The sequence below is a fragment of the Jaculus jaculus genome, chromosome 12 (assembly GCF_020740685.1).
Source record: "Jaculus jaculus isolate mJacJac1 chromosome 12, mJacJac1.mat.Y.cur, whole genome shotgun sequence".
Classification (NCBI taxonomy): Eukaryota; Metazoa; Chordata; class Mammalia; order Rodentia; family Dipodidae; genus Jaculus; species Jaculus jaculus.
Window position 1 is genome coordinate 13,249,414 of NC_059113.1, and position 17,233 is coordinate 13,266,646.

General features: G+C 44.1%; 2 protein-coding genes across 10 annotated transcripts in view; both read left to right on the plus strand.

The window, feature by feature from the left end:
- LOC123453730 (dentin sialophosphoprotein-like) overlaps positions 1 to 6,239 on the plus strand; it is a 50,608-nt gene extending 44,369 nt beyond the window's left edge. For all 7 annotated transcript variants that reach the window (XM_045131489.1, XM_045131488.1, XM_045131491.1 and 4 more), the window contains 3 exons: positions 2,250 to 2,283; positions 3,467 to 3,534; positions 6,108 to 6,239. In XM_045131489.1, the coding sequence (XP_044987424.1) occupies positions 2,250 to 2,283; positions 3,467 to 3,534; positions 6,108 to 6,138 (133 nt within the window). In that variant the 3' untranslated portion in view covers positions 6,139 to 6,239. The remainder of the gene's footprint in view (positions 1 to 2,249; positions 2,284 to 3,466; positions 3,535 to 6,107) is intronic.
- Positions 6,240 to 14,779: 8,540 nt separating this feature from the next.
- Positions 14,780 to 17,233, plus strand: part of Ppp3cc (protein phosphatase 3 catalytic subunit gamma) — a 99,002-nt gene continuing 96,548 nt past the window's right edge. For all 3 annotated transcript variants that reach the window (XM_045130838.1, XM_045130840.1, XM_045130839.1), the window contains exon 1: positions 14,780 to 14,929. In XM_045130838.1, coding sequence (XP_044986773.1) covers positions 14,881 to 14,929 — 49 coding nt within the window. In that variant the 5' untranslated portion in view covers positions 14,780 to 14,880. The remainder of the gene's footprint in view (positions 14,930 to 17,233) is intronic.

Consider the following 17,233-nt stretch of genomic DNA (forward strand, 5'->3'; position numbering starts at 1 on the left):
AAGCAAGCTCTTGGAAGTGATCCAGTAGAGAAGGAAATGTGTATTTCTGTGATGTCTGTTTTTGTCTGCTGGGTGTTAGAAATCTTGGTCCATGCCGTTTAATGCCCATTTCTGTGCACATATTTCCTCATCTGCTTACATGCTCACACAAAAGTTAAGATCTACATGTGAAGGAGAACATGCAGTGTTTGATTTTATGAGGCCAAGTTACCACTTTAGGTATGTTTTCCACTGATGTCTGAGTTCCAATGTATCTCTGGAGGTTATTTTCTTGGCAGTTGAATAGAATTTCATGTGTATATGTGCCCCATATTTTATAACCTCCTCATCAGTTATTGGATATCTATGTTTATTGTATTTATTAGTTTGGGTGAAAGTGGACAGGAGACCATGAGATGGAAGCAGAGATGTTGAGCAAAGGTGTCAGAAGTCCATGAGGATATTAGGGGAAGGGAGGCCAGGTGGAGGGGACATAGTTCTGGAGGTGGCTGTGCATAGAATAGGGTTGAAGGAAACAGAAATAGACTGTGTGTAACAAACACCACATATAAATCTATTTCTTTGTTTTGTGATAAAAATAAGAAACCTTCCTGGGTGGGATGGTGGCGTACACCTCTAATGCAGTGCATCCAATGCAGAGGTAGGATGATCTCCATTCCTCAGAGGCCACACTGAGACTGCATAGTGAATTCCAGTCAGACTTGTGAGAGAGAGACCCTCTGTGAAAAAACCCAATGTTAATCAAATAAAAATTAAGAAGCCTTGATTTATTATGTCTGGGCATGGTTAGTCAGGCAAGGAGAGTTTGACTTAAGTCATATAGTTAAAATCATTGAGACATGTCAGACATAATTCTGTCACTCTTTGTGTCTTTTCTAATCAGTAGCAGTGATAGAAAAGGTTCTTTAAAATGAGAGCTTTAAACACATTAATAGGTGTGTGCATTCTTCAGAGAGAGGGAGGATGTCATTAGTCTATGATAGAGAAGTAAACTGTTCACAGTGTATCAGAGAGCAGAATTTGGAATTCTAAAATTCACCATTTAGTATTCTTTTTCCTCTAAAAGTTGAAGTGATGAAAGTTACCTGTTTTCAACGTGCTATAGTAATAAATAGATCTTTGGTATACTCAAAGTAGGATTTTAAATTTAAGTAACTTTAGATTGTTTTATTTTTCACAAGTATTTTCCTGACAGTCATAATAAGTGGCAAATGAGTGATACTGTGAATGGTAATGTCAGTGTGCTGTTACATCACTGAATACTGCCGGAATACAAAGGTTATTTTCATGACACATTGTGAGAATCATGTTATAAAGACACACTCATAGGATGAGATTCTGGATCTCCCTCTAAACAGCATGTATCCTTAGACAATTTACCTGGCGTTTTCTTCCCTATATCTTTATCCATGAGAAATCTATATGTTACTTATGTCGCAAAAGTATTGTGAGGTATCAAGGCACAACAACACATGTATACGGCTTACAGTAAATAAATAGTAAATATTGCATGGGGGGGGCTGAGAACGATAACCCCTATAATTGTTTGAAAACGCTGCATGCTATCCTGTCAGACTCAAATCATACTTTAGTATAGGGATTTAGTGCTTGTGAGTTTGGGTGTTTTTTTTTTTTTTTTTTTTTTTTTTTTTTTTTTTTTGCTTTTTTGAGTTAGGGTTTCACATGGCTCAGGCTGAGCTGGAATTAACTAGGTAGTGTCAGGGTGGCCTCGAACTCACGGCGGTTCTCCTACTTACCTCTGCCTCCCACGTCCTGAGATGAAAGGCGTGTGGCACCACTCCCAGCTTGCTTCTATTTTTAATAGGAACAACAATATGGTATATTTGTGGTAGATAAAACGGTACAAGAGTTATTTTTCATTGGCTTTGGCCCTCAGAAAGTTTGATGTAAATTTGTTCCTTGGTTTTGATAGTACTGTGATCTGCCTACTAAGTTTCATTTCAATCCCCAGGTAAAGAATGATTGGACCTTTAGTACCATATAACAGTTAGGAATTTGTGACGTAGATTTCAACCTCATGTTGTTACCTAAAAAAGCATCTACTACACTTGGAAGGCAGAGGTAGGAAGGATTGCTGAGAGTTTGAGGCCACCCTGAGACTATATAGCGAGTTTCAGGTCAGCCTGGACTAGCATGAGGCCCTATCTCGAAAAACAACAACAACAAAATCACTGTATGTGATTTGTTAACTAATTGTCTGAATTTTTTTTTTTCTGTTTGATTTAAAGGGCTGCCGAGAATACATCTACCGAACTCCACAAGGTATTTCAAGTAATCACTTAAAAGAGTTTTCAGGAGGAACATTGCACACCGCAGAGAACTCTGAGATCTATCATAGAACGCAGACCCACTGAGCACACGAAGAGGGAGGCGCTGCCGCCGCCACGGCTTCCCTCAGCAGCCTCCAGCCCTGCGCAGTCACGCAGAGACCTGCAGCTGCACGGGAGCCCGCTGTCAGGGCTGCCCACCCCCGTGCCCACACAGGGCCGGGCAGAGCTAGGTGGACTCGCATGCCTGGGGCCTGGCAGCTGGAACAGGAGAACATTAGCAAGAAAGCGTTGCACACATGTTTATTGCTAGGGAACAGTGGGTAACAAGGAGGAGTGATAGCAAGGAGCACAGGTTAGTATGCCAGAGTGCCAGTAGGAGAAATCAGGAAGTAACTCACTTCAAGGGCAGGAGAGAAAAGAGGGTTCGATGGAGTTAGAAGGGAAAAGGTTATACGGTCAGCTACTTCTCAATGTCTGGTGGAGTTCCAGCTCACTGGCGCTGAGGAATTGCAGGCTCCCCGTCTCCACCAGCATCATGTTCCATCGCCCAGTGAACAGGTAGGACTGGGAGTCACAGCAGGAGCCGGAGCAGACATGGTCTCTCCTGCAGACCCTGTGCACAGAATCTTTGCAGCACAGGATTTTCATTGCTTCAGAGGGAAAGCATCCCCTTTTGTGCTATCAACTGTGTGTGCTTTTTCAGGATTGTTTACTCTCTCTGCAGCTTTAAAGGGTAAGGTCTTTCCTGTCTGGTCCAGCTGTGAAGTTTAAGAATTTGACTTGTCATAGGCTCAGCACTTGATTCAAAAAAAGTAACAAATTACAGATATCTGTCAATATAGCTATTAAATGAGCACACACTGTTGCGAAATCTGAGTTATTGAAGATGTTTCTAATCAGCACTTTGATGTTGTATCAAACTATAAATTAAAGATATGTGAAAAATGGTCAAGTAGAGAAAAAGAAATACTGTGTCACATAAAGACATTTACTAGAAGAAGAAACAAAATTTTCCTTTTACCCTGTTACAAAAGTCATTTCTTCTCAAGGTCCCTATACCTGTGCATAAATTTTTAACTTCAGATATCAAACAAAGATTTCTGCACGTTGCATATTTGGTAAAAAAAAAAAATAATAATAAATTGGTTAAATTTTGAGATTGTATTGTTTTACAGGTGGGCGAGAGAGTTGATAGAAGGAGCAGACGATTTCACTCATTCAGCATAAACAACTTCAGACGCCTGTGAGTTGCAGGTTTTTCTACAATGGACACAACTTAGACTATGTTGTGGGCTTTCTTTGGCGCATACATACTAGATAAATTCACAGTAGTCTGTCACAAATATGGAATTCAGAAATTTTTGGTTTCTAAAAATCATTATGGTTTAGCTTTTAAAAGAAGTCTGAATTATAACTATTGTGACATTTGAACCTCCTTCAACAACTACACTTCCATTTGGTTTTGCAAAGTGGCAATGGTTGCCCACAATGAGGGAACTCTCGGAAACTCTGCTGCGGATTCTTTCGTTTTGACACCAGATTTAGGACAATCACAATGGCATGATCTGTATATAAATTATTGGGGTATGTAGAGAGATAAGCAGGCAGAAGTTCTGTGGTGATGGAGGAAAACTTCTTTTTAGTTTTGATTTATTTGAGAGAGAAAGGGGAAGTTAGAGAGACTGAATGGGCGCACCAAGGCCTTCAGTCACTGCATGCAAATTCCAGACACGTGTGCCCTCTTGTGTATCTGGCGAACGTGGGTCCTGGGGAACCAGGGTCCTTAGGCGAAACAGGCAAGCACTTAACCGCTAAGCCGTCTCACCAGCTCAGGACTTCTCTTTTTTGAAGAGCAGCTTGAGTTCACCTCTCAGTTCACTGTCATACTGCCTGTGATCAGCTGGTATCGTGAAATCTCATTCCTTTGGCAGAGTTGGAGCTGAGCTTGAGTGTAGACGGATGGAACCAAGGTGGGACTTTAAAGGTTTATCGTAGTGGAAGTGCTGAAAATAACTTGAAACTGTCTTTTAGAATGGTGTGAAGGAATTGTATGTGTCCAGATAGGTCCCTAAGTAGAAGTGGATTCCTAAATGTTAAGATCTTGGAATGGTGTTCCTAGCTGCCTCTAAGGAGGATAGATTGAGTTTCACCGGAGCGTGTAGGGTAGGGACACCCAAGTGGAGGAGAAGTGCCTGAGGAGTGGCTTGGAATCTTTCAGGAGTGAAAGTCAAGAGTTGAGGAAGCCTTGTGGAAGTCAAGTGATTCCCCAGTGAGGCGTTCCTTAAGTAGGGTGTGCCTTCTCAATTGTTCCCAAAGATGGAGTGTCATAAGCAGAGGAGTGTTCAAAGGTGCCAACTAAGCTGGTGAGACCTGTGACATTACTTTGGAGACCAAGATAATCATCCAGTAATCGTCAGTTTGGAGAGAAGTACGGAGCCCAAGGCAGGCAGGATCTCTTGTAGGAAAACTTAGGTGACTTCTGAGCCTTTGACGCTTTCACTGGGAGCGATTGGAGCTATGCTGACCAGGTGTCCCGAAGAGCGAATGAGTGTGTGTTAGGGTTTCATTTGTGCACATGGTGAAATAATTTGCCTGTTGTTTAGGTAAGTGACCCTTCAGTTGGTGACTGGTCGAAGAAGGTGGTGGCGTGTGATACCCTTGAGAACTGACAGAGCTGCATAGAGCAGTTTGTAATTCAGCTCCCAGGCTGGCCAGTGGATGAGGGGAGTAGTGAACTTGTGGAGAGGCTTGCACATGATACTGAAGGACTTAGGGTGTCAGGAGAGGCATTTCTTTCCTCACTGGCAGGAGGAATAGTACTCCCTTGCAAGGGCACCCATGGGCCCTTTATGAACTCCTTTCACTATTTAGACTTTTCTGCTCCCTTGTGCTATGACTGGGGATGATTGAGCCACCAACGGCCTCAGTGATCAGGATGTGGTAGCCAGCATCCTTTTTCCTTCCTTATCCACAGTGTTCCCTCTCCTTTCTTGTATGAACTGAATTATTTGATGGGCCTTGCATTTGATAACTGTAGCCTTAGGGTAGCCTGTCTTTTCTGTAGAGTAAAATAAGCATGTTCAAAGAGTGAACCCTCGCTCGTTAAGGGTCCTCTTTCCTTCCACATTGCTTCATGCTGAGTGGAAGATGTGGAAATATATATATAGTCTGTATTAAATACTAAGATTTTGTAAACTTTTCTTATGGCAAGAACTCTGGGATTGACAATATCCTCTACCTTTTTAGCCAATATGTGAATGCAAGTTTAATTTGCTATTTATATTGTTTTGTTATTGTTATTTAGAGAGAGAGAGAGAGAGAGAGAGAGGGTAAGGTGGGAGAGGGACTTGACATATCAGGGCCTCATCTACTGCAGTTGAACTCCAGATGCTTATGCCACCTAGTGGGCCTTGTGCTTGCTTCACCTTTGTGCATCTGGCTAACGTGGGATCTGGAGAGTAGAACATGAGTCCTTAGTCTTCACAGGCAAGCGCCTTAACCACTAAGCCATCTTTCCAGCCCGACTCCCCTATAATTTATGCCATTATACCTTAGGCTTCACAGGCAAGCTATTCACTTAGCATGTGGCTGTTAAATATCTGAGTGAAAAATGGGAATTCACTCACACTTATTCTTTATGAGAATGAGTTCTTTGTGAAAGACACAAAGAATGTGTTTCATTCCAATGTTTTGTAGTGGTACGTGAATATTTTTATTCTCCTACATAGTTGTAATGCTCATACTTCCTGACTGTTGTGTGCTAGTAATAGTGGTATCTTTGAAATAAAAAATATAATTCTCACTTTCTCTTTCTAGTATCTTCTTCAGGTCCTTTGAGGTCCTCTGAAGACTTTCATGTTCAATTCGGAACTCAAGTCATAATCTCCAGCATTTAAGAAGAACAAAATACATCCATGCATCTTACGGAAAATCTTACTAATATTAAACATAGTGATCTTTTATGATTCCTTTAATTACATTTGTGCTTTCGATGTTGTTATCTGAATTCACTGAGGTAGTTGTGTGTGTGTGTGTGTGTGTGTGTGTGTGTGTGTGTGTGTGTGGTGCTGGGGCTGAATCCTTGGGCCTCAGGCATGGTAGGCAAGTGGTCTACCACTCAGCCGTATCTTCAGCCACACTGAGTTGTCCCCCACCCAGCTCTGCCCTCACCCCGTGTACTGGCACTCTTACTTAGGGCCTTGTCATTCTAGTCCAGTGCTCTCCCATAAGCTGTATCCTCTGTCCCACCTCTGAGTTGATGTTTCTCTTTTTGGGTTCATATGAATTTGTTGAGATGGGTCTCATGTAGCCCAGGCTGGCCTCAAACTTGCTAGATAATTGAGAATGACTTTTGGCTCCTGATGTTGTGTCTGAGTCCTGCATGCTAAGATCATAGGCCCATCATGAATATAGGGAGGAGTTGCTCATCAATGGCATGGCAGCAGGTGGGGGGGGGGGGAAACAAGATATGCGTTTCAGTGCTTCCTTCCTCATCTAGGACACACATTCAGAAGTTTCCAGTATATCACAATGGTGTCATCTTCTGAGAACCAAGTTTTCAACATGCAAACCTATTAGGGGAATTTCATGTTCAAATCATAGTAAACATTTTGATATATTTTTAGAAACGTGAACACCAACACATATGCATATAAATCCTGATCATCCTGACTCCATCTTCTGAATGCTGGGCTTACGGGTATGTGCCATTATGCCCAGTCAAAAATAGACAAATATTGGGCTGGAGAGATGGCTTAGCGGTTAAGCGCTTGCCTGTGAAGCCTAAGGACCCTGGTTCGAGGCTCGGTTCCCCAGGTCCCACGTTAGCCAGATGCACAAGAGCGCGCACGCGTCTGGAGTTCGTTTGCAGAGGCTGGAAGCCCTGGCGCGCCCATTCCCTCTCTCTCTCCCTCTATCTGTCTTTCTCTCTGTGTCTGTCGCTTTCAAATAAATAAATTTAAAAAAAATAGACAAATATTAACAATAGCAATTAAATGGTAATAACAGGCAAATTGGTGCACTCAGATTCAAACAATGATGTAATGTTTAAAATTTCATTTTTTATTTTTTTAAGTTTTTTTGAGGTAAGGTATCACTCTAGCCAAGGCTGACCTGGAATGCACCATGTAGTCTCAGGGTGGCCTCAAACTCAGGGCAGTCCTATCTCTGCTTCCCAATTAAAGGCGATTAGTGTGTGTGCCACCACTCCCGACTCCATGTTATTTTAAACATTTATGTTGAACATTGTTACATTTGAAAACAAAACCAAAAATGCAGCACGAATCTCTGATCCATCACTCCCATCTCTGAGTCATTGATTATAGTCAGTGAGATTGATCCTGTGAGAGTGGCATTCACAAGTAATATGATGTCATGTCTTATATCCATTTCTGTTTTATACTTTTCTATTTAAGTATCTAGAACACATAGACACATGTGTCAAGTCTCTGTTATCTAAATGGGTTGGTGTCCCTGACATTTTCGTTCAGCCCTTTATATTGTTCTTGATAAAAACTTCTTTGTGTTCAGTCAGTTACATTTCTCGCATCAGACTCATGTGGAGATATACCCGAGTCTGTATAATTACTAAGATTTTTAAAATTGTCATTATGGTGAGACTTCTGGGAATGACAATAACCTCTACTTTTTTAGTCAATATATGAGTGCAATTGTAACTTCCTTTTTTTTTTTTTTTTTTAGAGAGCGAGCAATAGAGAGGGAGAGGAGTCAGGGCCTCAGCCAATGCAATGTACTCCAGACACTTGTGCCACCTAGTGGACTTGTGTGACCTTGTGCTTAGCCTCACCTCTGAGCATCTGGCTAATGTGGGATCTGGAGAGTAGAACATAGGTCCAGGCATGATGTTGAAGTTTGGATGAGAAGGAAGATGTGAGGATGGAATCATGTGCACCTGGGCTTGTGTCACCAGTTAGCATCTTTGGGGTGGCAGCCTTACTGTGGGGGCATCTGTCCATCCCTGAAGGCACAGGTATACATAGCACCAGTGCAGTCCTATTTTGTTTATATTTTATTTCGTAAGTTTTTTGAAGGTGAGCTCCCTCCCTCCCTCTCTCTCTCTCTCTCTCTCTCTCTCATACACACACACACACACACACACACACACATACACACACACACAGGTGAACATCAGATCCTACAACTTCACTCAAAAGCATCCTGACTCAACTGAACCTGAGTTTTCTTGCTTATGAAATGGAACCAAGTCTGAGAAGGTTCTGAGCAAGTGTTTTCAGAATGAGGTGTGGAAATTTTTTCACCTTTTCTCTATGTTGGTAACCCTCTTTGCCTTATAGGGGAAAAAAAAAAAAAACGGGCTAGAGAGATTGCTCATTGGTTAGGTAATATTCCCCAGTACCCACATACAAGCCAGATAGATGCACAAGGTGGCACAATGCATCTGGAGTTCCTTTGCAGTGGCTAGAGACACTAACATGTCTGTTTCCTCTCTGTGTCTCTAATAAATATATTTTTAAAAAACAGAAGACTGCCGGGTGTGATGGCGCACACCTTTAATCCCAGCACTCGGGAGGCAGAGGTAGGAAGATCGCAGTGGGTTCAAGGCCACCTGAGACTACATAGTGAATTCCAGGTCAGCCTGGGCTATAGTAAGACCCTACCTTTAAAAACTAAAAAAAAAGAAAAAACAGAAGGACTGGTACAGTGGACAATGGTGCCTTCTGATTCCCCAATTATTAAAGCTGGGGCCCTTTTGCTTCATCTCTTTGTGTCTGTCTACAGTTGTTTGTAGGTAATTTCCCTGAGCCACTTGAAATTACAGCAGAAACATAACAGTTTTCCTGAAGTTTAGGCCACATTAAGACAATGACATTCTTCTGTACAGCCACAATAATTATTTTCACATTTAAGGAAAAAAAAAAAAAAACCTGGGCTGGAGGGATAGCTTAGTGGTTAAGGCGTTTGCCTGCAAAGCCAAAGGACTTTGGTTCAATTCCCCAGGACCCACATTAGCCAGGTATGCAAGGTGGTGCATGTGTCTGGAGTTTGTTTGCAGTGGCAGGAGGCCATGGCACACCGATTCTGTCTGTCTCTTTCTCTCTGTCTGACTGCCTCTCTCTCTCTCTTTCTCCCTCCTTCTCTCAAATAAATAAATAAACAACAAAAAATCCCTTAAAGATATTCAGTATCCAAGATAGGGCAAGACAACCTGAACTCATGCCCAGTTTTAGGACAGATTAGAAGGTGGTGGTTGCCTGTGGCCAGAGAGAGCAAGGCAGGCGCACCCACTGCCTAACGTTCCTGTGTCTGCCAAGAACCTAAACCATATTTCAGCACACAGTCTCCTTACCACTGGTTCTCAGCTATGCCTTAACATCAACTCACAATTTGTATTTTCACTTACTAACCCCTGCTTCAAATTATGCTCATAGCCCTCCCTTTTTAAAGAGAAACGGACTCAGATACCATAGGGTGAAGATGACATTGCACTTCTGATTCCCCTGCCTCCACCGTTACCAGTTCTTGATTAAAGGCTTGTACCATCAAGCCCCCCGCCCGGTTTTCTCAGTGCGGAGAATCTAGCCCAGGGCTTTGTGCATGGACAGCAAGCACTGTACCAATTGAGCTACATCCAAACATGGCAGCCTCTTAATGTTAATGAATCATCTACTGAGGTTTTAGGCAGAGTTTCATGTTGCCCAAGTTATCTTCAAATTTGCTATGCAGGGCTGGAGCGATGGCTCAGTGGTTAAAGGCAAATGCTTGCAAAGCTTGATGGTCTGAGCTTGATTCCTCAGTACCCATCAAAGTGATGCACGCACCTAGAGTTCATTTGCAGAGACAGAAGGCCCTGGAACACCTATCCATCTCTCTCTCTTTCAAACTTCTTTTAAAAAATTGTTTTATCACTTATTTGTAAGGAGAGAGACAGAGAGAGAGCACATAACAGGGCTTTGTACCACTGCAAACCAACTCCAGGCATGTGCATCTTAACTTTAGGTGGGTACTGTTGAATCAGACTTTGCAAGCAAGTGCCTTCAACCTTGTTGTGGAGATGAGATTTGTTATAAAAGACATACATTGTTTTTGATTGTATGTATAGTCTGGTTTTTAAATTTCAGTGCCTTATTTTTGATTTGTTTAGAGAGGGGGAGAGAGAAGGAGGACCTCAGATGTGGGTCCTCATCTTCCACTCCGAGCCAGATGTTCACCACTGTATTTGCCAGGCTAGCTGTCCCACAAGCTTCCGGGAGAAGCTCAATCTCCCATCTTGCAGTAGGCATACTGGGATGATAGATGCCCACCAGTGTCTGGCTTTGGTTCTGGGTATCCAAACAGTTGTTCATGTTGCACAGCAAGTGTTTTATCCATTAGACTATTTCCCCAGCCCTTAGTTATTATTATTTGTGGGGGGGCAGGGTTTTGCTATGCAGCTCTGGTTGGCCTGGTAGTCACTATGTAGACCAGGCTGGTCTGGAACTTCTGGTTATCCTCTTGCTTCTGCCTTCCAAATGCTGGGACCGCTGGCGTGTCACCATACCCGACAATTGTATGAGTTGTTTTTCCATGGCCTTAACGCATACCTGGTCTGTTTTTTTTGAACACAGAATTCTTTGTGCTGACGGACGAGATGCAAATATTTTCCTACTTCATGCCTTTTAATTGTGTTTTAATTTTAATTGTGTTTACCTTTTTCAAGAAGTCAAATATAGTAATCTTTTATGATTCTTTAATTACATTTGTGCTTAGGAAGTCCTTATCTGAAATCCCTGAACTAGATATGTGTGTGTGTTTGCAGAGGGGAGGGGCTCCTGGGGCTCAAACCTCGGGCCTCATGCATGGTAGGCAAGTGGTCTACCACTCAGCCGTATCTTCAGCCACACTGAGTTGTTGTCCCCCACCCAGCTCTGCCCTCACCCCGTGTACTGGCCCTCCTACTTAGGGCCTTGTCATTCTAGTCCAGTGCTCTTCCATAAGCTACATCCTCTGTCCCACCTCTGAGTTGATTTTGTTCTTGTTGGGTTCATATGAATTTGTTGAGATGGGTCTCGTGTAGCCCAGGCTGGCCTCAAACTTGCTAGATAATTGAGAATGACTTTTGGCTCCTGATGTTGTGTCTGAGTCCTGCATGCTAAGATCATAGGCCCATCATGAGTGATAGGGAGGAGTTGCTCATCCATGCCATGGCAGCCAGCAAGCAAGCCAGAGAGAGGAAGAAAGAGAGACAGAACAAGACATGCATTTCAGTGCTTCCTTCCTCATCTAGGACACACATTCAGAAGTTTCCACTATCTCACAAAATGGTGTCAACCTCTGGGAATCAGCTTTCAACACACAAACCTATTAGAAGAATTTCATATTCAAATCATAGTAAATACAGTCACATATTTCAGAAACGTGTACACTAACATATGCATATAAATCCTGATCTTCCTGACCTCCATCTTCTGAATGCTGGGGTTACAGGTATGTGCAGTATGCCCAGACAAACAGAAAAATATTAACAATGGCAATGGACTGCTAATAAGAAGGAAATTGAGGCACCAAGAGTCAAACGATGTATTTTTAAAATGTAATTTTAATTTTATTTATTCAAGAGAGAGAAAGAGCTAGAGAATGAGGCAGTGAGAGTCAGAGAAAGGGAGAATATAGGTGTGCCAGGGCCTCTAGCCACTGCAAATGAATTCCAGATGCATGTGCCACCTTGTGCATCTGGCTTATGTGGGTACTGGGGAATCAAACCTGGCTCCTTAGGCTTAGCAGCAAACACCTTAACTGATAAGCTATCTCTCCAGCCCCAAATATTTAATTTTCCTGAATATTCTTTTTGAAAATGTTTGTTCATGTGCAGTACGGTTATGTGGGGGGGAGGGATGTGTGTTCCATGGCACATGTATGGAGCTCACAGAAGTTGTCTGTGGAGGTCAGAGTAGTTCTCTGTGCTCCACTTTTTTTGAAATACATGGGCTCTTTCTGCTGCAGATGAGTATGGCCCACAAGAAGCTTTATGTGGGTGCTAAGGAATTGAACCTGGCCAGGCCTGTGGCTCCTTTGGTAAGCAAGTACCTTAAACCACTGAGCCATCTTCCCAGCCCTGCCATAGGTTGTTTTTTGAAACTATAGTACCAGGGTCTGGACAGATGGCTCAGTGGTTAAAGGTGCTTGCCTGCAAAGCCTGATGTTCAATTCCCCAGTACCCACATAAAGCCAGATGCAGTTTTCCTAAACCCTTTGATTTTAGCTATCCTATTTATGTTTTTCTAGGATCATTTTAGCATCTGATTGTTTATTGGGCCAATTTATTCCTAACATACAGACATATGCTCAGCTTGAAGGAAGTATGGAGCGCTGATGACTTCTGAAATGAAGAACTTCCTTAGGCTATCTGAATAGTTCTTATGTGGAAGCCCAAGTCTCATGAACACAGAATCAAATTTTATTTAGTCCCTAGAGAACTCCTTACTGGGAGAGGTCCTAGGTCAAAACTCCAGGAGATAATTTAGGATGTGATTCCAGTGTATTATTTCAAAACTCCTTTCCATACACAAATCTACTGAAGATTTAGGCTTAGCCCTTACTTTCAGCAAGGGGCTATCCAATAGAACTTTCTACAAGGCGGGGAGTGGTTCAGTGTGCCTATAATACCAACACTTGACATACAAGCAGGAGGAGCAGATGTTTGAGGTCACCCTTGGCTATTGTGAGATTGAGGCCAGCCTAAGCTACATGATATCCTGTCTTAAAAGCAAAGCAAAACAAAACAAAATAAGAAAAGACAACTCATGTCTTTATTCCCAGCACCAGGAAGGCTATAGTAGAATTGCTATGAGTTTGAGGCCAACCTGGACTACAGAGTTCCAGGTCAACCTAGGTTGGAAGAAAACCTTACTTTGAAAAACAAGGATCTGGAGAGATGGTTTAGTGACTAAGGCGCTTGTGGTGGAGCCAAAAAACCCAGGTTTGATTCCCCAGTACTTACATAAGCCAGATGCATAAGGTGGCACATGTGTCTGGTGTTTGTTTGCAATAGCTAAAGGCCCTACTATGCCCTTTCTCTCCCTGCCTCTCCCCCCTTCCCTTCTCTCAAATAAATAAATAAAATATTTAAAACCCACAAAATTTACAAACATGCCAAAACAAAACAAACAAAGAACAAGACTGGGAAGATGGCTCAGTGGAAAACGTGCTTGGTGTGCAAGGGTGAGTATATGAGTTTGGGGCCCTACACCCAGGTAAAAGCTGGAAGTTGTGGCAGGCTTCTGTAATTCCAGGTCACCTATGGCGAGATGGGAGGCAGAGACATGAGAATTTCCACTGGAAGTTTGTATAGCAGCTAGCCTGGTAAACAGAACAGTGAGCAATCAACAGAAGACCCTGCCACAATGAGGTATAAGACAAAGACTGACATCTGAAAGTTGTCCTCTGACCTCATACACATGTGCTCTACACTCATACACATGCAAAAACTTTGTTACGATCCCTAACAGTAATATCAACTGTATCTATCTATCATCTACCTATCTATAATACAGGAGCTTGAAAAAACAGACGAACTTCTTACAATGGTAGAATTGCTGGATTTCCCCCATGTCCAATAATGTAACCAACTAGAGCAATTGAGTACTTCAATTGCATACACAAAATGGGCTGAACTATTTCAATTTTAGTTTACATAGCCATATGTGATTACTTAGTGGCCAATTGTAACTGTGAAAACTGGGTTTTAGTTTTGGATTATTTCATTAGCATTGCTAAGATCTGAATGCCTTGCCAGGTACTATCCTCAGTGGGAGGTGACAGTCATTAGCAAGACAGTTTCTATTCTAGACTTATAATTTGAGAAGCAATGAAGATCATTTAAATTTTTTTTTTATTAGAATAAGTGAGCAAGCAAGAGGAGAGAGAGAGAGTGAATTGGCACACCAGTGCTCTAGCCACTGCAAATGAACTCCAGACTCATACACCACCATGCGTGCATGCACCACCTTGCGTACATGTGACACCTGTGTGCATGTGTCACCTTGTGCATCTGGCTTATATGGGTTCTGGGGAGTCAAACCTGGGTCCTAGGCTTCACAGGCAAGTGCCTTAGCCACTAAGCCATCTATCCAGCCTGAAGAAGGTCATTTGTTTGTTTTTTCGAGGTAGGGTCTCACCCTAGCTCAGGCTGACCCGGAAATCAGACGCCGCCGACAGCTGGAACGGCACGCGCGAGGTGGAAAAGGCGCGCATGCGTAGACCGCAGGAGCGGCGGCGGCGCGCACGCGCGGGCCCGCTGGAAAGCAGTGCACGCGGCGCGGGGGCGCGCGGGGGGGGCGGGGGCGCGCGGGGGGGGCGGGGGCGCGCGTGGGGGGGGCCCGAGCCGCGCGCAGCCGCGGTCGCCCCGGTCGCCACCCCTCAGGCGCGGTCTTCGCGTCCCTCATCGGTGGATCCGGGCCGAGCCGAGGGCGCCGCCGGAGGGAGGGAGGGAGGGAGGGAGCGGCCGAGCGACCGCCGTTTATCCGCCGGACTCGGAGGCCGGGACGACCCGCGGAGCGAGGAAGGCGGCGGCTGGCGGCGGCTCCCGTCGAGCGGGTTCCCCGGAGCCGGGAGGAGGCCGCGGCGGGGGACCATGTCCGGGAGGCGCCATCCGCTCTCCACCACCGAGCGCGTCGTCAAAGGTGCGGAGCGGGCCGGGCCGGGCCTTGGTCCTCCGCCGCCCGCGGGCAGGAACCGGCCGCGGCCGCGAAGCCCGGGCCCGGGCCCGGGCCGGGGAAGCAGCGCGGCGGAGGGCGGCGGGACGGCCCTGGGTCCCCGGCGTGTTTCGCCGCGGCTGATCGGCGGCCAGCGGCGGTCCGTTGACTTCCGAGGGACGGCGCCCGCCACTCCCACGGGGTCCAGGGCCGCTCCTTCTGTGTTCTTTTTCTTTGTTCTTCTTCCTAAGGATTCCCTTTTCCCAGTCTCCTAATGGGCGGTGTGGCCGGGAGGGAGCTCACCCGCCTCTTCCAGGTTACCCCTGTGCTTAGCGTCAGGTCTTTGCTGACAGCCCCCTGTCCCCAACCCCGTTTTTAAGGACGTATACTTCGATGTGCACACTTAAAGATACTCGCAGCCACTTTCTCTGGGTCATCCCACGTCACTGCTGTGACGAAAAAGAGTTTTAAAAGGGTGACATTAATACAAACCAATTTTTTTTTAAAAAAAAATGATGTTTAAAGGTGACTTGCAGGTCTCTTAATATGACATATTGGAGAATAATATTCTCTGATTCGGGTGGCCACTTGTGTTAGAGATTCATTGTTATAAGAAGAAAACAAGTGCTTCTTTCTAAATCTTGTAGGGTTTTATGGTGTTTTGCTCTTAAACTAAGACCTGTCAAATATAACAGCCATCTCTCGTGCTTCTGATGTCCACCCTAAGACTTCACGCCCAACCCTCCTCTTTTCATATTAGTGTTAATAATTGGTTTTAAAGCACCGTTTTATAAGACGGTAATCTACTTAGAACAGCCGTGTTATTAGCCCCTGGATGATGTGGTCAGCGTTAAATTGGAGAGAAAAACTATTGAAGTATCTCCCAGCCGTCGTTTTGATATCAGGAGAAAGACTGGTAACAAGAGTAGATTTTTCTTTTTTTTAAAGAGGAACACCCTTTTGAATGTTCAGGCTGAGGGGGAAGAAAGTGAGAGTGTCATAAATGTTGATCATCTCCACTAATACTTAGCGAATAAAATAGTACTTTTGATATTTATCATTGGGGATTTAGGTCCAGTTGCTCACATAAGGGATCACAGTCCTTCAACAGCTAAATGTTTTGACCATCTTAATGCGATTCTTCATAGTGTGTAGCCCATGAGGAGGAAGGACGTAGCCCCCTTTTAGGACTCAGAATGTACGACATATAACCTCTTTTGATGGAGCAAGGTCATGGCGGTATACATTAACTTCTGCTCTGTGCTGTTAATATGGCCGGTGTGGCTCTGCTGGGGAAGTGTTGGCAGCTTCCTCCTGTACCAAAATGACTTTTCACCACTACACTGTCTTTGTGTTTGCCTGTCTTATCTTTCCAGTACTGGTCTCTGTCGAAATATTCCTTCACTGCCTTCGTTCAGATCTGTCACTTCCAGGCTAAAGTGGGCAGGGAGAGCAGATCAACCCCCACCGTGTCAAGTCAGGATAAAGAAGGTCTGAGTGAAGCTTAGTGGCAGCTCTCAGACCTTCAGTCAGATTGTCACTGTACCGAGTCGTTTCCACCATCGCATATAAAGGACATTTAAAAATGATCCTGCCTGACCCTTAAGCACAGAATTAAAGTAAAATGGAACCTAGTTAAAATGCAGGTACCATCTATGGCTAGGTATGCTTGAATTGAAGGGAATACTACCCTTATGGTGTGGGCATGAGTGAGGCTTACAAGTTACCACAAGCCTGTGTTTTTTGTTGTTGTTTGTTTTTTTTTTTTTGTTTTTGTTTTTGTTTTTCAAGGTAGTATCTCACTCCAGCCCAGGCTGACCTGGAATTCACTATGTAGTCTCAGGGTGGCCTCAAACTCACATTGATCTTCCTACCTCTGCCTCCTGAGTGCTGGCACTAAGGGCATTCACCACCACTAAAGGCATGCACCACCACACCCTGCAAACCTCTGTATTTTTAAGACTGCTGGTGGGCGTGTTTGTTACAGAATCTTACTATGTAGCATAAAAGGATAGCCTGAAATTCATGGCAGTCCTCCTGCTTCAGCCTCCTGAGTGTTGGAATTGAAAGCATAAGCCACCACGCCTAGTTTAAGACTACTCAAATAAATTAAGCACACACACACACACACAAGTCACCACGTCCAGCTTAAGACTACTCAAATAAATTACACACACACACACACACACACACACACACACACAGGCTGGAGACATGGCTCAGCTGTTAAGGCACTTGCCTGCAATGCCTAACAACTCGGGTTTGATTCTCCAGCCTGGGCTAGAGTAAGAC